The sequence below is a fragment of the Echiichthys vipera genome, assembly GCF_963691815.1.
Source record: "Echiichthys vipera genome assembly, chromosome: 17".
In the NCBI taxonomy this organism is placed as follows: Eukaryota; Metazoa; Chordata; class Actinopteri; order Perciformes; family Trachinidae; genus Echiichthys; species Echiichthys vipera.
This window is the reverse complement of record NC_139842.1, coordinates 14,834,342-14,853,924: the sequence shown is the minus strand read 5'-3', so window position 1 is coordinate 14,853,924 and position 19,583 is coordinate 14,834,342. Positions and strand designations below refer to the sequence as shown.

At 41.1% G+C, this 19,583-nt stretch overlaps 1 protein-coding gene across 1 annotated transcript in view; it reads left to right on the top strand.

Moving 5' to 3' along the window:
• The window catches only part of kcnt2b (potassium sodium-activated channel subfamily T member 2b), a gene marked incomplete at its 5' end in the record, with an annotated part of 38,442 nt that overhangs the window by 1,987 nt on the left and 16,872 nt on the right, over window positions 1-19,583 (top strand). Inside the window, 10 exons of the mRNA XM_083931421.1 lie at window positions 9,815-9,894; window positions 10,746-10,848; window positions 11,124-11,186; window positions 12,005-12,053; window positions 12,518-12,577; window positions 14,270-14,344; window positions 14,514-14,597; window positions 15,003-15,097; window positions 15,769-15,949; window positions 19,345-19,509. Coding sequence (XP_083787547.1) covers window positions 9,815-9,894; window positions 10,746-10,848; window positions 11,124-11,186; window positions 12,005-12,053; window positions 12,518-12,577; window positions 14,270-14,344; window positions 14,514-14,597; window positions 15,003-15,097; window positions 15,769-15,949; window positions 19,345-19,509 — 955 coding nt within the window. The remainder of the gene's footprint in view (window positions 1-9,814; window positions 9,895-10,745; window positions 10,849-11,123; window positions 11,187-12,004; window positions 12,054-12,517; window positions 12,578-14,269; window positions 14,345-14,513; window positions 14,598-15,002; window positions 15,098-15,768; window positions 15,950-19,344; window positions 19,510-19,583) is intronic.

The window sequence follows — 19,583 nt, the reverse complement described above, 5'->3', positions numbered from 1 at the left end:
AAACGATTGAGATGTTGATCTCAGTGCCCCGGGAGTATGAGCGGCAATAAAATGGACTGATAAGAAGTAAAGTAAGAGTCATTAATAGTGACTGAAAGCTTAATGGCAGCTCAAATGTCTGCCGTTGTCCATTAATCCAAGAGAAGTTATAGTTTGCATCCTCAAAGAACCAGACGGTCTCGTGGTGCAGGTGAACAGATAGCTCCATACAGTATCAACGGGTCCCAGCACAGAAACTCTCACACATCAAAATGTCAAAATGCGTACGCATAATTTATCTCCTTGGCACATATGGTTGAATCTGGGGAAACATGTGTTACAGAGCCTCATATTCCCTTTTCTGTCATATCTCTTCTGAGTCTTCTCTCTGTTGTCGTGTGTGTGTGTGTGTGTGTGTGTGTGTGGGGGGGGGGGTTGGACACACATACTGTCACGCACACACTCACACAACTTGGTTTGATTGAAGTGCCTCCAATACCATCAATTTCCCCTTTCAAGAGCTCTTCTGTGTAGCCATTGAAAGGCTCTCAGGTGAGGCAATTTTCAGCACAGACTTGAGTTGGGAATTGATTTAAATTTATTTCACACACCAGGATCGTGTTATTATTACTGGTATCTATTGTGCCTCTTTTTTTTTCTTTTTTTTTTTTTTACCTCTGCCAGTGTTTCAAATTGTTTTAATGGACCTGTGTTTTGTTGTGATATGTCCCCCTTGGCCCTCAAGTATATTTATTTGATTTAAACTGCTCTTTGTCTCAAAATAAGACTAAAAATACACAAACAGGTTAGACTGTCTTTGACAAGCTAGGATAAGCTGTATCTATCTTTTTTCAAATTGGAACAAACTTAAAATTAAATTTGGCTCGGTTCACTCTGCACAGAAACAAGTCTTCTCTCCCAGACAGAATCTGAATAATGTTCTGCTGAAAGTTTAGTTGCAACTGCCAATTATCTTTATAGTTCTCATTATGCATAACCCTCAAGGTTGCACCTGATATTTGATCAGTAAGTCAATGTGTCAAGGATGGTGAAGTAGGAGCATTTTAGTGACGCTATTACACCGACACCTTCTCTGTTTTCTGGCATTTAGTCAGAGGCTTCGTTTTGAGGAAATGCCAGATGAGTAACCAGTTGAATCCAGATCTTCTGCAGACTGATGATTAGGATTTTTCTAGTCAAGGAAACTCTCTGTTTTAGATGATTGATGATGATTGCTTATAGTGGATGCAGTAGTAGCAGATTACAGTCTGGTAAAATCTGTAAAGCCTCTTTCAAACATGCACTGCAAACCTGCAATTACCTCAACACTACTCTGCAGAGTTGTATGTGAATTAGTTGCACTGGATATTAAATGGATTTTCACCCTGCCATTTCCCTCATACCAAGTCCATGTAATGTCCAATTGAGCCCATATGTAAGAACTCAAAGCGAAAAAGTGGGGGAGTTGATGTCTATCATGTGGCTTACGAGAAACCGGAAGAAAACAAACATTGGGGATTGAAGAAAAGGGAGAATTTACACAAAGACAGCAATGAAAATGTCCAGAGATGGCAAGCGACTCGATTGTTTATGACCAAATTACCGATCTGCTATGTGGCGGCGATGTAATACATGTCAGGTCGTGTCCTGCATGTTCTAGCCAGGTGCCAGCCTTTGCTTAAACCAAACACTATTTCCAGTGTGTTGTGCACTAAATGTGTGAAAGGTAATCTCCAGACTCTCTGACTATCTTTCACTCAAAATTGCTCCCATCTTCCTATCATCAGGGCTTTTTGTTGACAAATGAACTTTTTTTGATAAATCGTATATACACAAAATCATTAATTTTCTCTTTAACATACTATATACCTACTATAAACACACACATGACACACAGCACAGCTTGTATGCCTAATTTCTTACAAGTGAAATAGAATACACCAGAGTCTCCATTGCTCTACAAAAGAAAGCCTCAGTGGGGGCTTTCCTAAGTGTCCACGATTACCATACAAATCACAGCCTTTTGTCCTTAAAACAATCTCTCATTAGCTGTCACCTTCACATTTTCTCTCACTCACTCTCAGTCTCTCCTCCATCCTTTATCCCCTTGCTCCTAGTTCCTTTTCCTCCTCCTTAATTCTGCAGTCAAGCCTTAATATAGTAAGGCCAAGGTAGAGCATGATTCATCAGTATTGTCAATATTCACCAGTTTTACTATGCTTTGACTTCTCTTTCAGGTGTGCGCTGGAGTCCTTTAGTGAGCCTCTCAGAGCTCATGTACATTTCAGTCACATCATTTTTACAAGGCAGTTTAGAAAGCTGATTTTTCAAGAGTTTTAGAATCATGGATGTATGATGCATCATGTACGCAGAGCCAGAGTGGCTTAAAGGGAAGTAATTAGCAATACAAATCGCTTGTGTGATGAAAAGAGTCACTGAGAAAATGTGATTTATTCACATTTGAGGCTGTGTGATGGAGAAAGAGTGTTGTGGGAGCATGCCGAGCTCATAACCTCTGTGTGCATTATTCTGCTAGTAAACATCTTAAATGTTAACATAAAAACTTCCAGTTGCTAATTGCAATCAATTGGGGGGCTCTGCGAAGTCGATTGGAACCTGAGGGGGTCGGGGTATTTGCTAAAACTACATTTCCTATTAATTACAAAAAGGGGGTATTAAAACAACATCCTAATTAACATTGGCAAACAGGAAAGGTTGTCCGTAGGCTTGAAAATTAAAGATGGGTCCGTTTTGAAAACAAATGACGTCCCGATGTGAGGATGGAGGGCTCATATACGGTCTGAGCGTGATCCTGCTGCAAAGAATATTGTGCATGTCATGCCTGGTGAATGCCGTTCTCTTTGTGAGAAAGCTGTGTACACCTATAGGCTGAATGAGAGACACTTCAGTTTAGGCGTACAATAGGAGTTTATCGCATTTAATTAGATGTTCCTTTTATTCCAGCAAATGTGTAGATATTTATATGAAAGATACAGACACATAATGGATGTGCAACACGCCAAGGCTGTGGAGAGAACAGTGCAGGGTGTGTCCCTGAAGGTCAGAGTTTTTTTCTGCCACTACTGGGCTTTAATAAGCTAGATATTAAATTCCCTAACCAGCCCTACGGTTAGACGAGCATCGTCAACACTTGGGACCCTTCCTGCTGTGGATATACAGTAAACACAGCCATGGGGCTGACTAGCATGTGTCTGAGCACTTCTTGGGTCTAGTGGTGTTCTATGTTGCTTAAAGGCTCGTGGCATCAGAGTGGGGGCAGGGAGCTGCTGTCTCACACTGTTGTGGGTGATCACAAACACAGTTGTCCACTAATCGCAGCTCTATTCCCAAAGCATGTTAGCTTAATACACCACAGGACCTTAACATCCAAGCAGCCCCAGAGACACCAGGGACAGGCAATAGAGATGATTCCTCTCATGTTTCACGCCATCACACATCATCTGCAAAGCAGTGCTTTGACGACGACTTTGAAACAGATTGATATCTCCCATTGATTTGATCAAATGTTAAATGTCTGCGCACATCCAAGGCTAATGTAATCTGAAGGGATAGAATGTCATTGGATTGCTTTTAATAGACTTGTGCTTCACTTTAAAACATATTTCGTTTCTTAATAGAGGGATGATTGTAGCGTTCTTACAGTGAGCAAATCATGGACCCATGTAGTAGCCTACATTTCTGTGAATTCAACACTTTAACATCTGTTGTGCTCTGTTCTGAGATCCCACTATAAGCAATAAACAGTGAACGATCATTTCAGAAAAGGATGAGGCAGGGCTGGTTTACGCCAGGGAGCAGGGAAAGGACTGGCTGGAGCATTTCCACTGATGATATATGGAGAGTTGTTCAAGAAGTGGCTCAGAGTAAAGGCTACAGTGCTTGCTTATATTTACTGTCATTATACTGTGGGATTCATTTCACATTTATTGTAAATAATGGGTGTTGATTTCCTACTGTGCTTTGCCCTGGCTAGCGCGGTAGAGAGTAGGGCTGTCCTCGCTTAAAGAAATTCTTATTCAATTAATACTAAGATTGTGTCAAGTGATTAGTTGATTTAATTGACATATCTAAAAATCTGAGTTTCTCCATAAAGAATTGCGCAAAAGCACCAATTTAAATCTTGTATTTACCACAGCTCATAAGCTTCTTTGAAATAACTCATTCAACATGAAGCATTAAAAATTCCCAATAGATCAAAGAGATCTAAGTGGACTAAGACCAAACCGATTAGCCAACTAATCGAAAAATGTTGTCAGTGTTGTCACCGAAATTCCCTTTGTGTCACGTTAACTGTGTGAGTTTGATCTCTCAAGATGATATATTTCAGCTCTAGCACACCATTCACGTCTTTCACATTTCCCACTGCAAATTCATGTACGTTTGCTTTGACTTTGTTTGTAATTGCACCGTGCAATTTGCCTGAAAGCAGCAGTTAGGAACAGTGCATCAGAGGAGGAAGCCCTAGAGAGGGCGATTGTTGGAGGCTTTAGACTTACAAATGTACGTATGAATGCATGCTGCGCCCTTCCACCAAACTTCATGAAAATGGGGCCAGTAGTTTTAATCCTGCTGACAAACAGACAAACCAAACCAAAAACATAATCCCCTTGGCGATGGTAATAAAAGACAAATCGATCATGAGCTAGACTGCTTGACTTTCTACCTTAAAAGACAAGGAGAGAAAGAGACTCTTAAGAGCCCTCAGTCAGCATTAAGAAAGTACTTGCTTGTTTCATTGGAGTTTTTAAATCAACCCTGTGGCAGAAATGACTGGTATTAAATAAATGTGACATTATTTTCATCTGACTTTTCAGTCAGCGTGAACTTTAGCATTATTAGTGTAGAAAAAAAAATGTTTTTACCACAAGAAGATTATCTTTTTTTTCAGCAGGGATGCGTGAGTATATTTTCATTTTTTTTCCTCCTTTATTCTCCTCCACCTGCCATTAGTATGTGTGATGGCTGTGTATCTGGGTCGAGAACAGGCTGTCCTGTTGACCATTTGTCGAATGAAGCTGAGGGCACCATGCCTGTCTTAAGCTGTCAGAGTGGCGATGTGCAATTTATTTGTCTTGTCATCCCATCGAATTTCTCCTGCCCCTATTGAGAGTCTTTGTATATTATTAAGTTGTGTCTTTTGTCCTTTTTTATGGTCTTTGCTCTTTTAGATGCCCCATTCATCTTCAGCAATACATTGTGCTGATACGTTTCAAACTGGTTTATGGCCTTCAGCGTTTCTCCAAATGTGTTTCTTCCAATCAACAGCTTCTTTAAAATGTACTTTTCCACTGGTGCTTTAAATGGGTTAAAAAAATATGTAAAATTAATCATTTGTATTCATTTCCACCCTTCCTCACGTATCCTATGAATGTTTATGAAATAAATGCCAGAACAATCATACTTGTTCCTAGATCACAGCCGTTATTGACCTGAATTCATATGCATATTTATGATTGATTTTTCTCTTTTTACGGTGGGCTTTCAGATTTATCCCTTCTCTTTCAGTACGGCATGTTCCGGATTTGGTTTTTCAAAGGCACGATTCAAATATGAATTTCCATTTTTGCTTGCTTTCTGTTAATTAAACGGAATACATTTTTCATATAATTGATTTTACTGAGAGGTTTAACGGGTAGATTGTTTTTTCATTATTTCCTGTTTTTTTCCCCCTACTTCTTTGGTCTGAATACTATTTCTGAGTTGTGCAGGCGGTCGTGATAAGCCGGTGCTGTGTTGTTGTGCACACATAGATTTGGGTTTCTTTAGTCTCTTCTACTGTGTCATTAGATGGTCAGTGCTGTGTCATTATACAGCACAGGCATGGGTGGAAGCAGCAGGAGAACAAGGTTTAGCTCTCTCTCTCTCTCTCTCTCTCTCTCTCTCTCTCTCTCTCTCTCTCTCTCTCTCTCTCTCTCTCTCTCTCTCTCTCTCTCTCTCTCTCTCTCTCTCTCTCTCTCTCTCTCTCTCTCTCTCTCTCTCTCTCTCTCTCTCTCTCTCTCTCTCTCTCTCTCTCTCTCTCTCTCTCTCTCTCTCTCTCTCTCTCTCTCTCTCAAAGATCCTCCTCCGCATGTCCCCCTCTATCCTTCTGTCCAACTGTCTGTGTCTATTCATCTGTCTCTATTTATGTCTGCTCTCTCTCTGTCTTTTCACACTTCAACTCTCAGAGTGTACATGCACATGGAGAAATGCAAATTTCCTCCCCAAGCTCAGGTTTGAAATGTTATGCCCTGCCCCTTTCTTTATTTTCTCTTGTTTCCAGCTGTTAAAGCTGCTGTTCTTTCTTTATTAAAGCCCACGAGATGATCTTAGATGCCTGACTTAAACTAATTAGTTGGATAAACCTATATGTAGAATGTGAAGCAGAGGGGTTGTTCTCTCCTGATTAACTTGACACAATGCACTAAAACAGTTGTTCCTTTATTCCAGCAACATGGGTTTTTGATCCGAAAGCCATTTTTCTTCTACACTTAACTAATCATTTATTTCCCCTCTGCTTTTTGGAGAACCTTGGGGGCTGATATATGGCTATTGCCCAGAGGTGCCATCATAATGTGCTTGTGTGTCTTTTGTTTTGAAATAATTCTCTTTATGAGTTTTTAATGTGTTTTTCTCCTCCATCATCCCCTTTAGATTAAAGATCCCGACTCTCAATCTATCCCACAGCTCTACTCTTTATTGGGCTGTATTTCAACTTTACTTTTCATCCTCTGTTGTACACACAAGCGGAAAAGCTCTCGCGTTAAAAAAACATATCAAGGGCAAAATGACCTCTCAAATTATCTGCGTCTTCTGGGAAGTTATCACAGCTTATTCTCAGAGTTAGGAGAGGCTTTAATGAATGAAGACTTGCTCGTATGGTTGGATTTATATCACCTTAAATATCTCAAGGCAATAACAAACAGGCAGAGAAACTGGAGGTTCAGTAGGGAATAGAATAGCACTGTCATTGCATGGAGGTGCAGCTCCTGATGGATTTGGTTGTAAAAGAGGACATTAGCTCGAGGGAAAGTGAACATTAAAGGTCATATTGTAAAAAGTGCAATTTTCATGTCTTGTTTTTATCATAAAGCAGGTCGAGTTGCTATATAAATACTGTGGAATTGTTCAATTCACAGAGAAATGCACACAGCTCATATTCAGAAACAGTGCCGTTAAACAAGCTGTCGGTTTTGATGTCACAACTATAATATATATGGGTCGAAAAGGCAGCTGCAGTGTAGTTAAAATCATCCACCAGCTGCAATGACGGTGCATAAATGCAGAGAGGGCAAATGTGGAAGACCTTGAAATGCTGACCAATCAGAACAGACTGTCCTTTTTTTCAGGAAGAGCGGCTTAAAGAGACAGGTGCTAAAATAGAGCATTCAGACAGAGGGTGAAAACAGGTATTTTCAGACAGACAGTATGAAAAAATAATGTTATTTTAACATTAACAGAAGAGGGACCAAGCATGCATACATCCAGCCAAAATAGGCAGGTGCAAAGCAAAAAACACATAAACACAGGGAATAAAGAAGGTCTGCACAAATACCTGAGTATTTTGACTGAATGTGCGCAGACTTGATCCCTCTTTTTTATAACATTAAAGCATGTAAAGCTGTTCTGATAGGGACCCAGAATTATGAGCCTGAATGAACATGATATGGGACCTTTAAAGCTTGTACCCGTTACCCAGAACATGACACCTGTTAAACCTGTAACATGCGATTATCTTCTCTTGTTGTGAATATGCACATTTCTATTCATTAATCCATTCCATTTTATTTTATAACACAGGATGGCTTTAGTTCTTTAAACATTGTTGGAAGAATTACCTTAAATATTTTAATGTTTCATAAATGACTTTCTACCCTCCTTACATAGCAATAAGTAATTCAGTCATCTCAATAAACCTAGTTATATTTGATACTTTTTAAAGTTATTTTCTAATTAATTGTGTGCAAGAATAGTGTACATGTAAATCATCAAAGTTTTCACTCTTGAGTGAAAATGGGTTGTTGTACTATGTTAATTCATGTTTACTTAAGGAGAAATCAATATCCTCATCAATTGTGCCATCCTTGAAGATTTAGCTGGCTTTGTAGCTTTGTTCTAACATATCATGGCATATGTAAAACTGTTTTCTTACTCGCCCTCAACTCCCCTCAAATTTTGATTATGGACGATAAAATAGTGCTCCCTGATTAGCACAGTTACACTAATTTAGCAAAAAGATGACATTGCATGTATTCTGTTACTCTCCAACGTTTTGATATGAATGAGTAATGATATTTACTTCAGAAGCTGTTGCTAACGGGGCCTTCCACTTTTGCCACCCTGGTATTGATTGTTTGATTGCCCTGTGCATGAAAGAACTCATGCAGTCCAATTAGCTCAGTACGACTCACCTCACACAGACACACACACATGATCTTTCCTGGCTATCCCCCACTGTCTTTCACTGCAAATACTGCAGGGTGTACCATCTCTACAGCAATTCATACAAAGTCATTTTCTATCCAAAGGTGCAATTACACACCCCTGAGCTTTTTGTGTGTAACTGCTTGTTCAGTTTGTACAAAAGCCTTATTGTCAGCAGGCTGCTCAGAGCTAAGGGAGCCGCCAACGTGTTGAAGCGCTCTAGCGATGGCTCCGATGGCTGAACACACTTCACAAGTATGTGTTTGCTCATATCTGCTCATGTGAGAGGGAGGGAAACGAGGGACAATGGATCGTGCATTGCCATAGCAACAAAGAGGAAAGTTACCCCCCTCCCCCAAATGTTTTTTGTGTCTCTGACTATGCGGGGTGCTGGTATAGCGTCATCCTGGAAACCCTGGAAAGACCCCCCCATCTCTTCCTGCAGACAGAATAGATTACAGTTGTTGTGCCTCTCTTTCATCTGTCTGTATGTTGTGAGGAGACCACCAGCGAGCTGTGCCTGCCGTTTTTCATCTCCAACCTGAGTCACACACTCTTCCCTCCATAGGATGAAAGGAGAGCTACTGAGAACTCTCCCCTGAGGTGGTCAGACAGGAAATACAATCACCGTCAGTCCGTCTGATTATCTGACTTTATCCATGTAAGAGCTGAGGAGTGTGTCTCAAAGTGTCTCTTTGTCATTTTAATCATGTCTCTCCATGGGAGTCCATGTCGTATGGGCATGTGAATGGTCTAATAATCCTAATGACCCTGTTACATGTGCGTGTTTTAGGCCTGTGTGTGTACAGTAGACGAGTGTGTGTGTGTGTGTGTGTGTGTGTGTGTGTGTGTGTGTGTGTGTGTGTGTGTGTGTGTGTGTGTGTGTGTGTGTGTGTGTGTGTGTGTGTGTGTGTGTGTGTGTGTGTGTGTGTGTGTGTGTGTGTGTGTGTGTGTGTGTGTGTGTCCTGCGAACAGGAGGGTGCCAGAATGGAAAGGGAGAAAGAACAGTAATTATGGCCTGCCATGTTCAGCAGAAACATCAGAGGGAAGTAATTTGTTGCTCTATATTTAATCAGTGGAGATAACGAGACTGACTGCAGCTGTCTGGGCCTATGGGGCAGGCGGACAAGCAGGAACACCATTTCCAAAACCCATTAGTTTAATGCAGCCAGCCACAGTGTCTTATTTCCCTACTTTTCAGAGTTCAAATGGTCATTATCACCCTTTCTATATCCAATTTACTCAACTGTACACTTTTTCTTCCTCACCTTTTATACTATTCCCATTTATCTCCAAGCCCTCCACTCACGTCTTCTCCTTTGTCCATTGACTCGAATATTTTATCGCTTCAGTCACCTTTTTTCTTTTTCTTCTGCACCCTCTCTATCTTTTTCTCTGTCCACCACTCTCTTAGGGTGCAGGTAGAGTTCTATGTAAATGAGAACACTTTCAAGGAGCGCCTCAAGCTGTTCTTCATAAAAAACCAAAGATCGAGTAAGTTGCCCGTGTTTGGGATCCCATCTTCTCTGTCTGCAATTTGCTGGGTGAATTCCCTGTCTCCTGCCTGATTCTTGTTTTTGATTGTTTTTAGTGTGTGATGCGCTGTCATTCCTGCACTGCGTTTCAATGCTCAACTTTGTTACTGTCACTCTTTGTTACCCCCTGTGTGGTGATTTAGATATCTGTGGACTCATTTATAGATATCATACTTTTTTTTATATTCACTCTCTACTGCATGCAGCAAGTCATTTTACATATATGTCATGATGAAACCTTAACTTGAAGTAGTGCCAGGTGTATATGTATTCATCTATTTAGATCTGAAGTTAAACATTACAGCTTCCATCCCTTTTTATTTAGGGGTTAAATAACATACAGCACTAACATATAACACTGTGCATGTGCTTTAGTAATATAAACTGAGGTGTAAGGAATACAACATTAACTTTCGGTAGACAAGATAAATTACTCTATCAGTTTTCTGCTAAATTAAGCCAACAATTGTCAACCATGGCGCCACATGCTTTATTGAAAAGATGATGGATTTTGTTTTGGGAAACAATCTGAGGCCCTGGTGAGTTTTTGGAAGTGGTGTCTTGCTGATGGTTCCCCTTAGCTGTGTGTTTTGTTTGATTGTTTCTTGTTCTTTTAATGTGTTTATTTGTATCCTAGGCGCATTAAGCAAAGAATTCTACAGAACTTTATTAAGTGTGATATTTTTAAATCATGCATGAAGAATGTAAAAAACAACATGTTTAATAATTAAACAAGTTAATTAGAAGATTATAAATTCAGCTTCTGATATTTCTTGTTAATGACTGATTGTCTTCTTCTCTCCATTGCAGGTCTGCGAGTGCGTATGTTTAATTTTGCTCTGAAAGTACTGAGCTGCCTCCTCTACATTGTCCGAGTCCTACTGGACAACCCGCAAGACGGAAGACAGGACTGGTGAGAGAAATGGTGATAGCAGGGGGCTTAATGAGGTGAAACGACGTCTTTGTGAGTGTAGATGCCTGATAGCAGCAACAAGTGCACTAGGTCAATAGATGAGGTAACAATGTGTGTATAGAGTATCCTGTAAAAGGATTGGGTTTTGGTGGGAGAAAAAAGTGGGGTGGAGATGCAATCAGGAAGGTAAACGGATATTTGGACTGAGCATAGAGTCACACTTTTGGTGAGAGAAGCTAGCTTATTTTGTGTGTTTTGTTTTTTCTCCCTTACAGCGGGAGCGGAGTAAACTGCACCAAACAAAACACATCATCCCGTCCCTGGAGTGAGTTTGACTGGTAAGGTATATGAATCTCTAATCGAGAGTGATGGCTCAAGGACCATGTAAACCACACACCCTGGAGGACTGTGCTTCCCTAACACCGGAAACCTGGGATATAGTGCAATCAATGCAACTTCCCGTCACTGATGCACCTCACAATGCTGATATTGAACAATTCAGATCCACATTCATTTTTCACAATCCAACTGTATGGATTACCTGTCAACATAATATATATGTAGTACATGTGCAGCCTAATCAACAGCGGTCTAGTGGAGATAAAGCATGTAATATACAACAGCAGAGAGAGGGAGAGAAACCAGGAAGTACGTAAGGGCCTGAGGCTGCGCCATGTGTCCTGCTCAAGGACCTATTGATCTAATTGGTGGCTGGTGACACTGGCTAAGCTCTGGCTCCAATTGAATAAGGAGCCTGACAGGGTGAGATCAGGAAAAGGGATGGGCCGCCTCTTGCTCCAGGCGGCAGACTCGTAGGAGCAAAGCAGAGCGCAGGCAGGCAAGCGGCCATAATAAGCCCCAGGGTGTCTTTAGGGAAGAAACATCCTTTCTCTCACAATAAGGCTGTACATTTCAATTTGGCTGTGTTAATATTACTTTCTTCAACATGAGCACACTGGCAGCTGGGTACTTGTTCAGTTAACAGTATAATTTGATTTAACTTTGTGACAGGAGTTCATGGTCCCTTTTGAGTGTCATTTTGTTTGGTAGGATATCATTTGAATATTTTGTCCATTTTAGTATCCTTGGTCTAATGTTTGTCTTTTTGTTTCTCTCTCCTGTGTGCTATGTTCTTTCTGTTTCTTCCCCTCTGTAGGAAACTGATCATCTGGGTGGATAGACCTCTACCGCTGTGGGCACTGCAGGTCAGATTGATCCCTACACTCTTGTGTAAACAAGGCATCAGTCTGTTCACACACACATCCACACACACACACACACACACAAACACAAACACACACAGACACACACACACACACACACACACACACACACACACACACACACACATCAAAATCTGCATTCCGCTTTATTGGTTTATCGTCATTGCATTTACGTCAGGCCTGAAACACAAACGAAATCAGGTCATTTTACCTGACACATTTACACACACATATATGTACATAATCAGACACCAGACTGTTTCTTGCTGCTCTTAAATCTTCTCCCTCTGAAGCTCAATCATCAGCACGCCTACTCATTCCACCCACGCTCTTCTTTTCCATCTCTGCGACTCCTAATTTATCTGTGCTCTGGTCTCTCTCAGACTCCTCTCTGTGTCTGCACCTCTCCTTTTCTTTATAACACTCTCTTCTACTCTCTTTTACAGGTGCTTGTGGCTTTCATCAGCTTTTCAGAAACTATGTTGCTCGTGTATCTCAGCTACAAGGTGAGTTACTCATGGCCCCAGACAGCCAAACCACAGTCGTTTGTGATGTCTGTGGCTATCATTTCTCAACATGACCTTATGGGAAAGCATAATAAATAGCAGGCCACAAGCTTTTGGTGTGTTATTTTATGCAATATTCTCATTCACAATTTGGCACATACAGACGCTTAAATGACCCCTTTACGTCGCTCTAACTAAACTATGCCGCCTCACTGCGGTCGCAGTTTTGTACATTCAAACACAACTTACAGTGCCTATAGAAAGTCATCATACCCTTTTGAAATAGTCACTTTTTTAGTTTTACAGCCTGATATGATAATACGTAAAAAAGTATATAGTTTTCCATCGCCGCTCACCACAGTCTTTGACTGAACTCGAACAGTTCTGCAAGGAAGAATGGGGAAATATTTCCCAGTCTAGGTGCACAAAGCTGGCAGAGACATATGCAAACAGACAGATGGCTGTAATCAAAGCAAACGGTGCCTCCACAAAGTATTAAATCTGGGGACTCATCACTTTTCCAACCCTGCTATTCTAGGTTTTCATTTCTTAATAATTTTCAGAAATTTAGAAAATTTGAAAAAAAAATTCACTGGAATGTTGTAAGGCAAAATGTGTAAATCCCACTGGAAAAATAAATATGTTTTTATGTATTATCATTTCAGACTGTAAAACAAAAAACTGACTATTCCAAAAGGGCATCATGACTTTCTAGAGGCACTGTATGTTTATGCAACAGAACTAAGACATTGTGGTTTTGTTTAAAATAAGGACGTGTGCTACATAAGTTAACTTACATTACATAAGTTACAGAATCAACTCAATGTAAATTACCAAAAAAGGTTTGGAAGAGATTTTCAGATTTTACAGTTGAAAGCACAGTGCGACTAAATGGTGTAAAATGAGACTCAAAAAACAAAAAACAAACACTGTGATACCACGCAAAATTACTTAACAAACTGGCATGTTATTTATACTCCATTTTGTGAGGTCAGGCTGGAGGTCTACATGTGTACCGTGTGTTTGTGGACACGCAAATATGCATGAGGGTGGGGTTTGTCCATAGTGCACTCCTCTGCGTGTTCACGTGTTCACTCGACTAAACGGATGTTTTCCTTGCTCCCCTGGTGCTCCTCCCCTGGAAAACTCCTCAGCGAGCATTGAGGCTTCCTTAGCACCACCCTGTTATTGACACATCAGAAAGACTTTATGGGAGGCCCTGGTGTTGCTGTAGCGGGGGGGAGGATTCACCAAGGGGTTGCCCTATTTTTGATGTACCTGATGCTATAAGCCTTTAAAGGGCTCACTCTGCAGCTTGCTCTGGAAGCTAGAGGTCTTAGCATTTAGAGCTGACTGCTGCCTGTGGACATACCCCGTGCCTGTCCACCTACACGAGTCGGATTCAGGTCAGCCATATCGATGTGGCAGACACATAGAAACAACCATGGTTGACATCTAATTGAAAGGCAAAGCCTAGATGAAACCAAGTAATGCTGCTTCTTCTCTCAGGGGGCACAATAAGGTTGTATAACCCTTATATATCCCGATCAATTCTATTGTGTAAAAGCCGGTCAATTTGTCCCCTCCCTCTCTCTGTCGTGGTAATTCACGAAGGTCGCCATGACAATGGAGTTCCCTGACCCCTGTGTGTGTGTGTGTGTGTGTGTGTGTGTCTGTGGTTTGTGTTTCCAGGGTAACGTTTGGGAGCAAGTGTTGCGTGTCGCCTTTATTCTGGAGATGATCAGCGCTGTTCCCTTCATGATCACTGTGAGTGGAAGGACTTACCGCAATCAGGCATAGCAGAAAGAACACCACGTTTGACACCTAATACAGAAATGATATCACACTGTGTACATTGAGACTGTAAAAATGCAAAAAAAAAAAAAAAAAATTTAAAAAAATAAAACCGCAGACTGACACTTTCTCTTCTTGACAGGTGATTTTGCCCTCCTTCAGAAATCTCTTCATTCCTGTATTTCTGAATTGCTGGCTGGCCAAACACGCTTTGGAGAACATGATAGTGAGTGAAGCACTATCTCCATATCCTATCAATTTTTTCATTACTTGCATCTCGGCATGTTATTTCGTTGGCATGCGATTGCCCCTTTCTGTCTGTGCCATTTCAGCTCACCAGCTCTTTCTGCCATAAAGGTAAATCAGTCAGAAAACATTTAAACCTGCACCTTGGGCTTTTCATATTCCCTGCCTTCATCTGTCCCATGACATCCAAGCTTGCTTCACATTTTTTAATTAGCTGTCTCCCTTCCTGCTCTCTTCCAACACTTTGCCATTTTCATTTCCTTTTTCAGTGCATTTTTACGCCATGTTTTTATCCCTTCTATCCATTTACTGCCTTTTATCCAAATCTCACACTTGGAGCAGTGTTGGTTTCCATACTCTTACATCTGTGCGTGTCTCTGTCTAGAATGATCTCCACAGGGCGATCCAACGGACGCACTCAGCCATGTTTAACCAGGTGGTGATTCTCATCAGCACGCTGGTCTGCCTCATGTTCACATGGTAGGTGCCCTCAATGCTGACTCTGAACTGAATAGGGGGAGGCAACCAGGAAAGAAAAGAGGGAAAAGAGAGACATTAAAAGGACAGGTTGGACAGGAAGTGAAAGGTGTCACAGCTGTGGACCGGGTGAGGAAAGGAGCAAAAAGAGGGGTGAGATGGACAAGAAAAAAATTGATATAGGAGAGTAAGGCTTTTCCTCATGCTAAAAGATGTCAAGACATAGGGCAGAGAGGTAATTGGTAACTGTGGGAGTGAGATAGTGCTTTGAAATGACAACCGGCAATCGCTTCAGTGCAGTGGAGAATGTGTCAGCTTGCTGCGCATCTGGTGTGAAAGCCTGAGCTAATCCAGAAGATCCTACACACAGCATGAATTAAGCTCTCTGACCATGTCATGGTTGACATTTGCCTGTTGACTCATCTATCCCCTAAAGAATTCAATAATATGCACAGCTTGTTCTTGCACACTTATATACACAAATATACACAAAAGTGTCCACAAAAGGCGCTCAAGCATGTATTCACCGTCACACTTACAGGCATGAAAGACAGCTGCACATGTATAATGACCCCCACAGGCACCTATACTTCACCTAGCATGTCTAGTCTGATGTGAAGCTCACTTCCTCTACTTACTTTCTCCATCTATCCATCCAATGCGACCTACATAAGCATCTGCGGTATCCAACACCTCGAACGAGCGGGCAACAACCTGACCTTGTTCGATTCGCTCTACTTCTGCGTGGTCACCTTCTCCACGGTGGGCTTCGGGGATGTCACCCCCCAAATCTGGCCCTCGCAGCTCCTGGTTGTCATCATGATCTTTGTGGCGCTCATCGTGCTTCCCATCCAGGTGAGGAAACAGTGGTGATAATGCAATCACAGGCAGTAGATAAAACAATGAATATTTAGAAGAAGAAACAACTATATGGCAGTAAGCTCTGAAGGTCCCTTAGTGTAAAATGTAAGATATCCATGTGATTTTTTATTATAAAGCAGGTCAAGATTGTATCATAAATACTGTGAGAGGAACAAAAGGCTCAACCCACAGAGATATGTACACAGATGTCTATATATAGATAGAAAGTGCTGCTACAGGGCAATTACATTAAAGTGAAGTCACAGCATCCTGAGCAGTGAATGAAGTCACTATGTGTGTGTGTGTGTGTGTGTGTGTGTGTGTGTGTGTGTGTGTGTGTGTGTGTGTGTGTGTGTGTGTGTGTGTGTGTGTGTGTGTGTGTGTGTGTGTGTGTGTGTGTGTGTGTGTGTGTGTGTGTGTGTGTGTGTGTGTGTGTGTGTGTGTGTGTGTGTGTGTGTGTGTGTGTGTGTGTGTGTGTGTGTCTGTGTGTGTGTGTGTGTGTGTGGTAATCTGAGTTTCTCTGTTTGTTTGTTTGTTTTGATAGCTGGTCCGGCTGTGCATGCATGTTATCGTATTTGAGCATCTTGTGCGTCGATATCTATCTATAACAATTTGACGAGTTGGGGAACGGCCAGTGAGAACAATATGGTGACAACATTTTCGATTTTTTTTTTCGAGAATTTCGACTACAGCACCTATAAAGAGACAGGAGTGTTTCAGACAGAGGGTCGATTCAGAGAGACAGCATGAGAAAAATAATGTTTTTGAACATTTGTGGGAGTAAACATATTTGAGTAGACACCTAAAATATAAAGTAATAAACCTGAAAATGAGACCTTTAACGGTGAAAAAAAAAAAAAAAAGTATTGATTTGAGGAGCCCTGAAGGCAAAATAAAAAACAACTTCTCACCAATTTCATATTTTATTTCCAATATATATTTTTGGAGCAGCTAGGTAATATGGAGGTAGAACAATCTCAGATAAACTGAGTGCAGACTTGCCTTTTAAAGTATTTAGAAACACTTTAAAGTAATTCCTAAAATAAACAGATGGGATAGCTTTGCAGGCCGCAAAAGCCAATTCATTTTCTTTGGTAAGCTTGTTACAGTAAAGTAGCCCTAGCACAATAATGTGATGACTCATTGCATCCTACATAGATTTACAACACTATTTTTACACAGAGAACAGTGTCTTGCTTACTCGCTCAATTCCCCAAATCCCTCTCCTGTCATTTAGCTGTTCCACAGAGGGAACCTCATGACAAAGAACTACAGGAAACATTTACACACACACACACACACACACACACACACACACACACACACACACACACACACACACACACACACACACACACACACACACACACACACACACACACACACACACACACACACACACACACACTAACACGCCTTTATGGGCAGGAAATTACACTCACACACTACTGATGAACTATTCACAAATGTTTTGGTTTACTGACATTCTTATTTTGTTGCAAATTGGATTTCACCACACGTCTTTGGTAGCTTTTCCTTTTTTTAAATTGTGTCACGTAAGCAGTAGGTGTAGGGCTGCAACCTACGCATGCATTATGTTTTATTTTTCCCGTCAGCTGTGACCGGATGGTAGCAAATATCTTCACAAAAACAAAAGACACCGGCATGAAGATACTTTCACCTAACTTGCACAAAGTGACTCATAAAGAAACGGCGATCTGTGCACCACTGACACGGATCCCATGTCATCCTGCCCCCCCCATCTTTCATCCATAAATAACCCTTGACATTTAGAAACTGGCCCCCCTAACCCCCGCAACTGCCCCCCCCCCGTGTGTGTGTGTGTGTGTGTCTGTGTGTCTGTGTGTGTGTGTGTGTGTGTGTGTGTGTGTGTGTGTGTGTGTGTGTGTGTGTGTGTGTGTGTGTGTGGGCCATGAACAGTCTCCAGGCTTCACAGGGGAGCCACAATGCACATCATGATTCAGCTGCTGTGTTCTTCTTCTTATCGCTGCCTCTATTGGTTTCCCCATACCTGTCCACCCAACACACCACAGGAAATGAACCTCTTGACAAGTCATTTTGTGTAATTTTGGCCCATGAAAGGATATCGATCTGAAAACGAGATAAAAAGCCAACCATTTAGGTAATTTCTAATTCTGTTTCACCAGTTTGGAGACTTTCCTTGAAACAAATCATAGCGCATTAAAATAGTCTGACACAGTTGGTGACATCGAGAACTGGCTGCACACAAATGATGGCTGAATAAAACACTATTGTTATATAAATGTGTGTGGCCTGGTGTTTTTTTTTACAAATCTAACGAGCTGACATTATCTCAGCTTAAAAAAAAGACTTCCCAGAGAAAAACTGCACTCAAATGCACTCAGTCTATTGAATTCTGTTGACGTGTCTGAGGGGTATGTTTCGCAACATTATCAGCCGTTCATTGTCACTGTTGCTGCTCAGGAGCTGACGACCTCCATTTCAGCTGGCTGTTTAGTATCGGCTTCATGTCACTTGGAATTCTTGACAGGTGTACAAAGGGTTTTCGAAGAGAGTGAATGATGAGTGATGTCTGCCACGCGTTAGAGATGAAATGAAATCTGATTTAAAAATGACCCCTTTTGTAGTTAAGGTATTATCATTTTATTCTATAAGTTACTGTAGACAAGAGAATGGTATCAATTTTACTCTGTTGCTTAATCAGAACCTCATTTGTGATTTTTGCAAATTTATGACTCATTTTCTATAATGAAACATTCCCTGCACTCTGCTCGTTACAGGAGGACACTGTTTACTTCAAACTACAGTGATCTGTGCTATGAAAAAGTTTAAACCAATATGCTCACTGTAAAATAATAATCTGTTCTTTATTTAAATTGTCGGCACTTGACTAATTCTGAACATACTGCAGTTTATTTAGCTTTTATGTTTTCTTTATTTACTCAGTGTTCCTTTCTAGAATTGGTTTACAATGTAATGAAATAACGCATAATAATGTTAAAGTTATTTGTTTTGGAAAGCAGCCTTCTGAGTACCTTTGCGCAGTCATATCGCTGCAAAATCGGTGCAACATCTAGCTTGAAAAGGTCTATTTTCGTTCCAAAAACTCACTGTATGGGCACTCCATAAAACTGCACTTTTGCTCAAGCCTGCTATTTTTTCCATAACCTACCTTTCTCTGTTCATGTCTGCTATCATGTTCCATTCAGCCCCCATCCTGAACCACTTTTCTTAACTCCCCCAAACACTCTCCCTAATCCAACAAAATCAATCATCTATATAAGGCATTGTTTTCTTTTCTTAAGCCACCTGGCTCCTCCCTGTATTCCAGCTAACTTAATCCAATTTCCATCTGTTGAATGTGATGGACGTCATCCCGACTTTAGTTCGAGCAGCTGGCCTTTCTGTGGATGGAGCGGCAGAAATCTGGGGGGAACTACAGTCGCTACAGGGCACAGACGGAGAAACACGTGGTGCTGTGTGTCAGCTGTCTCAAGATCGACCTCCTCATGGACTTCCTCAATGAGTTCTTCGCTCACCCCCGACTACAGGTCTCACCAAATGGTTTCAAAGGAATAATAATAATGATCATTTGTACATCAATTACTCACCCAGTTATACCTTG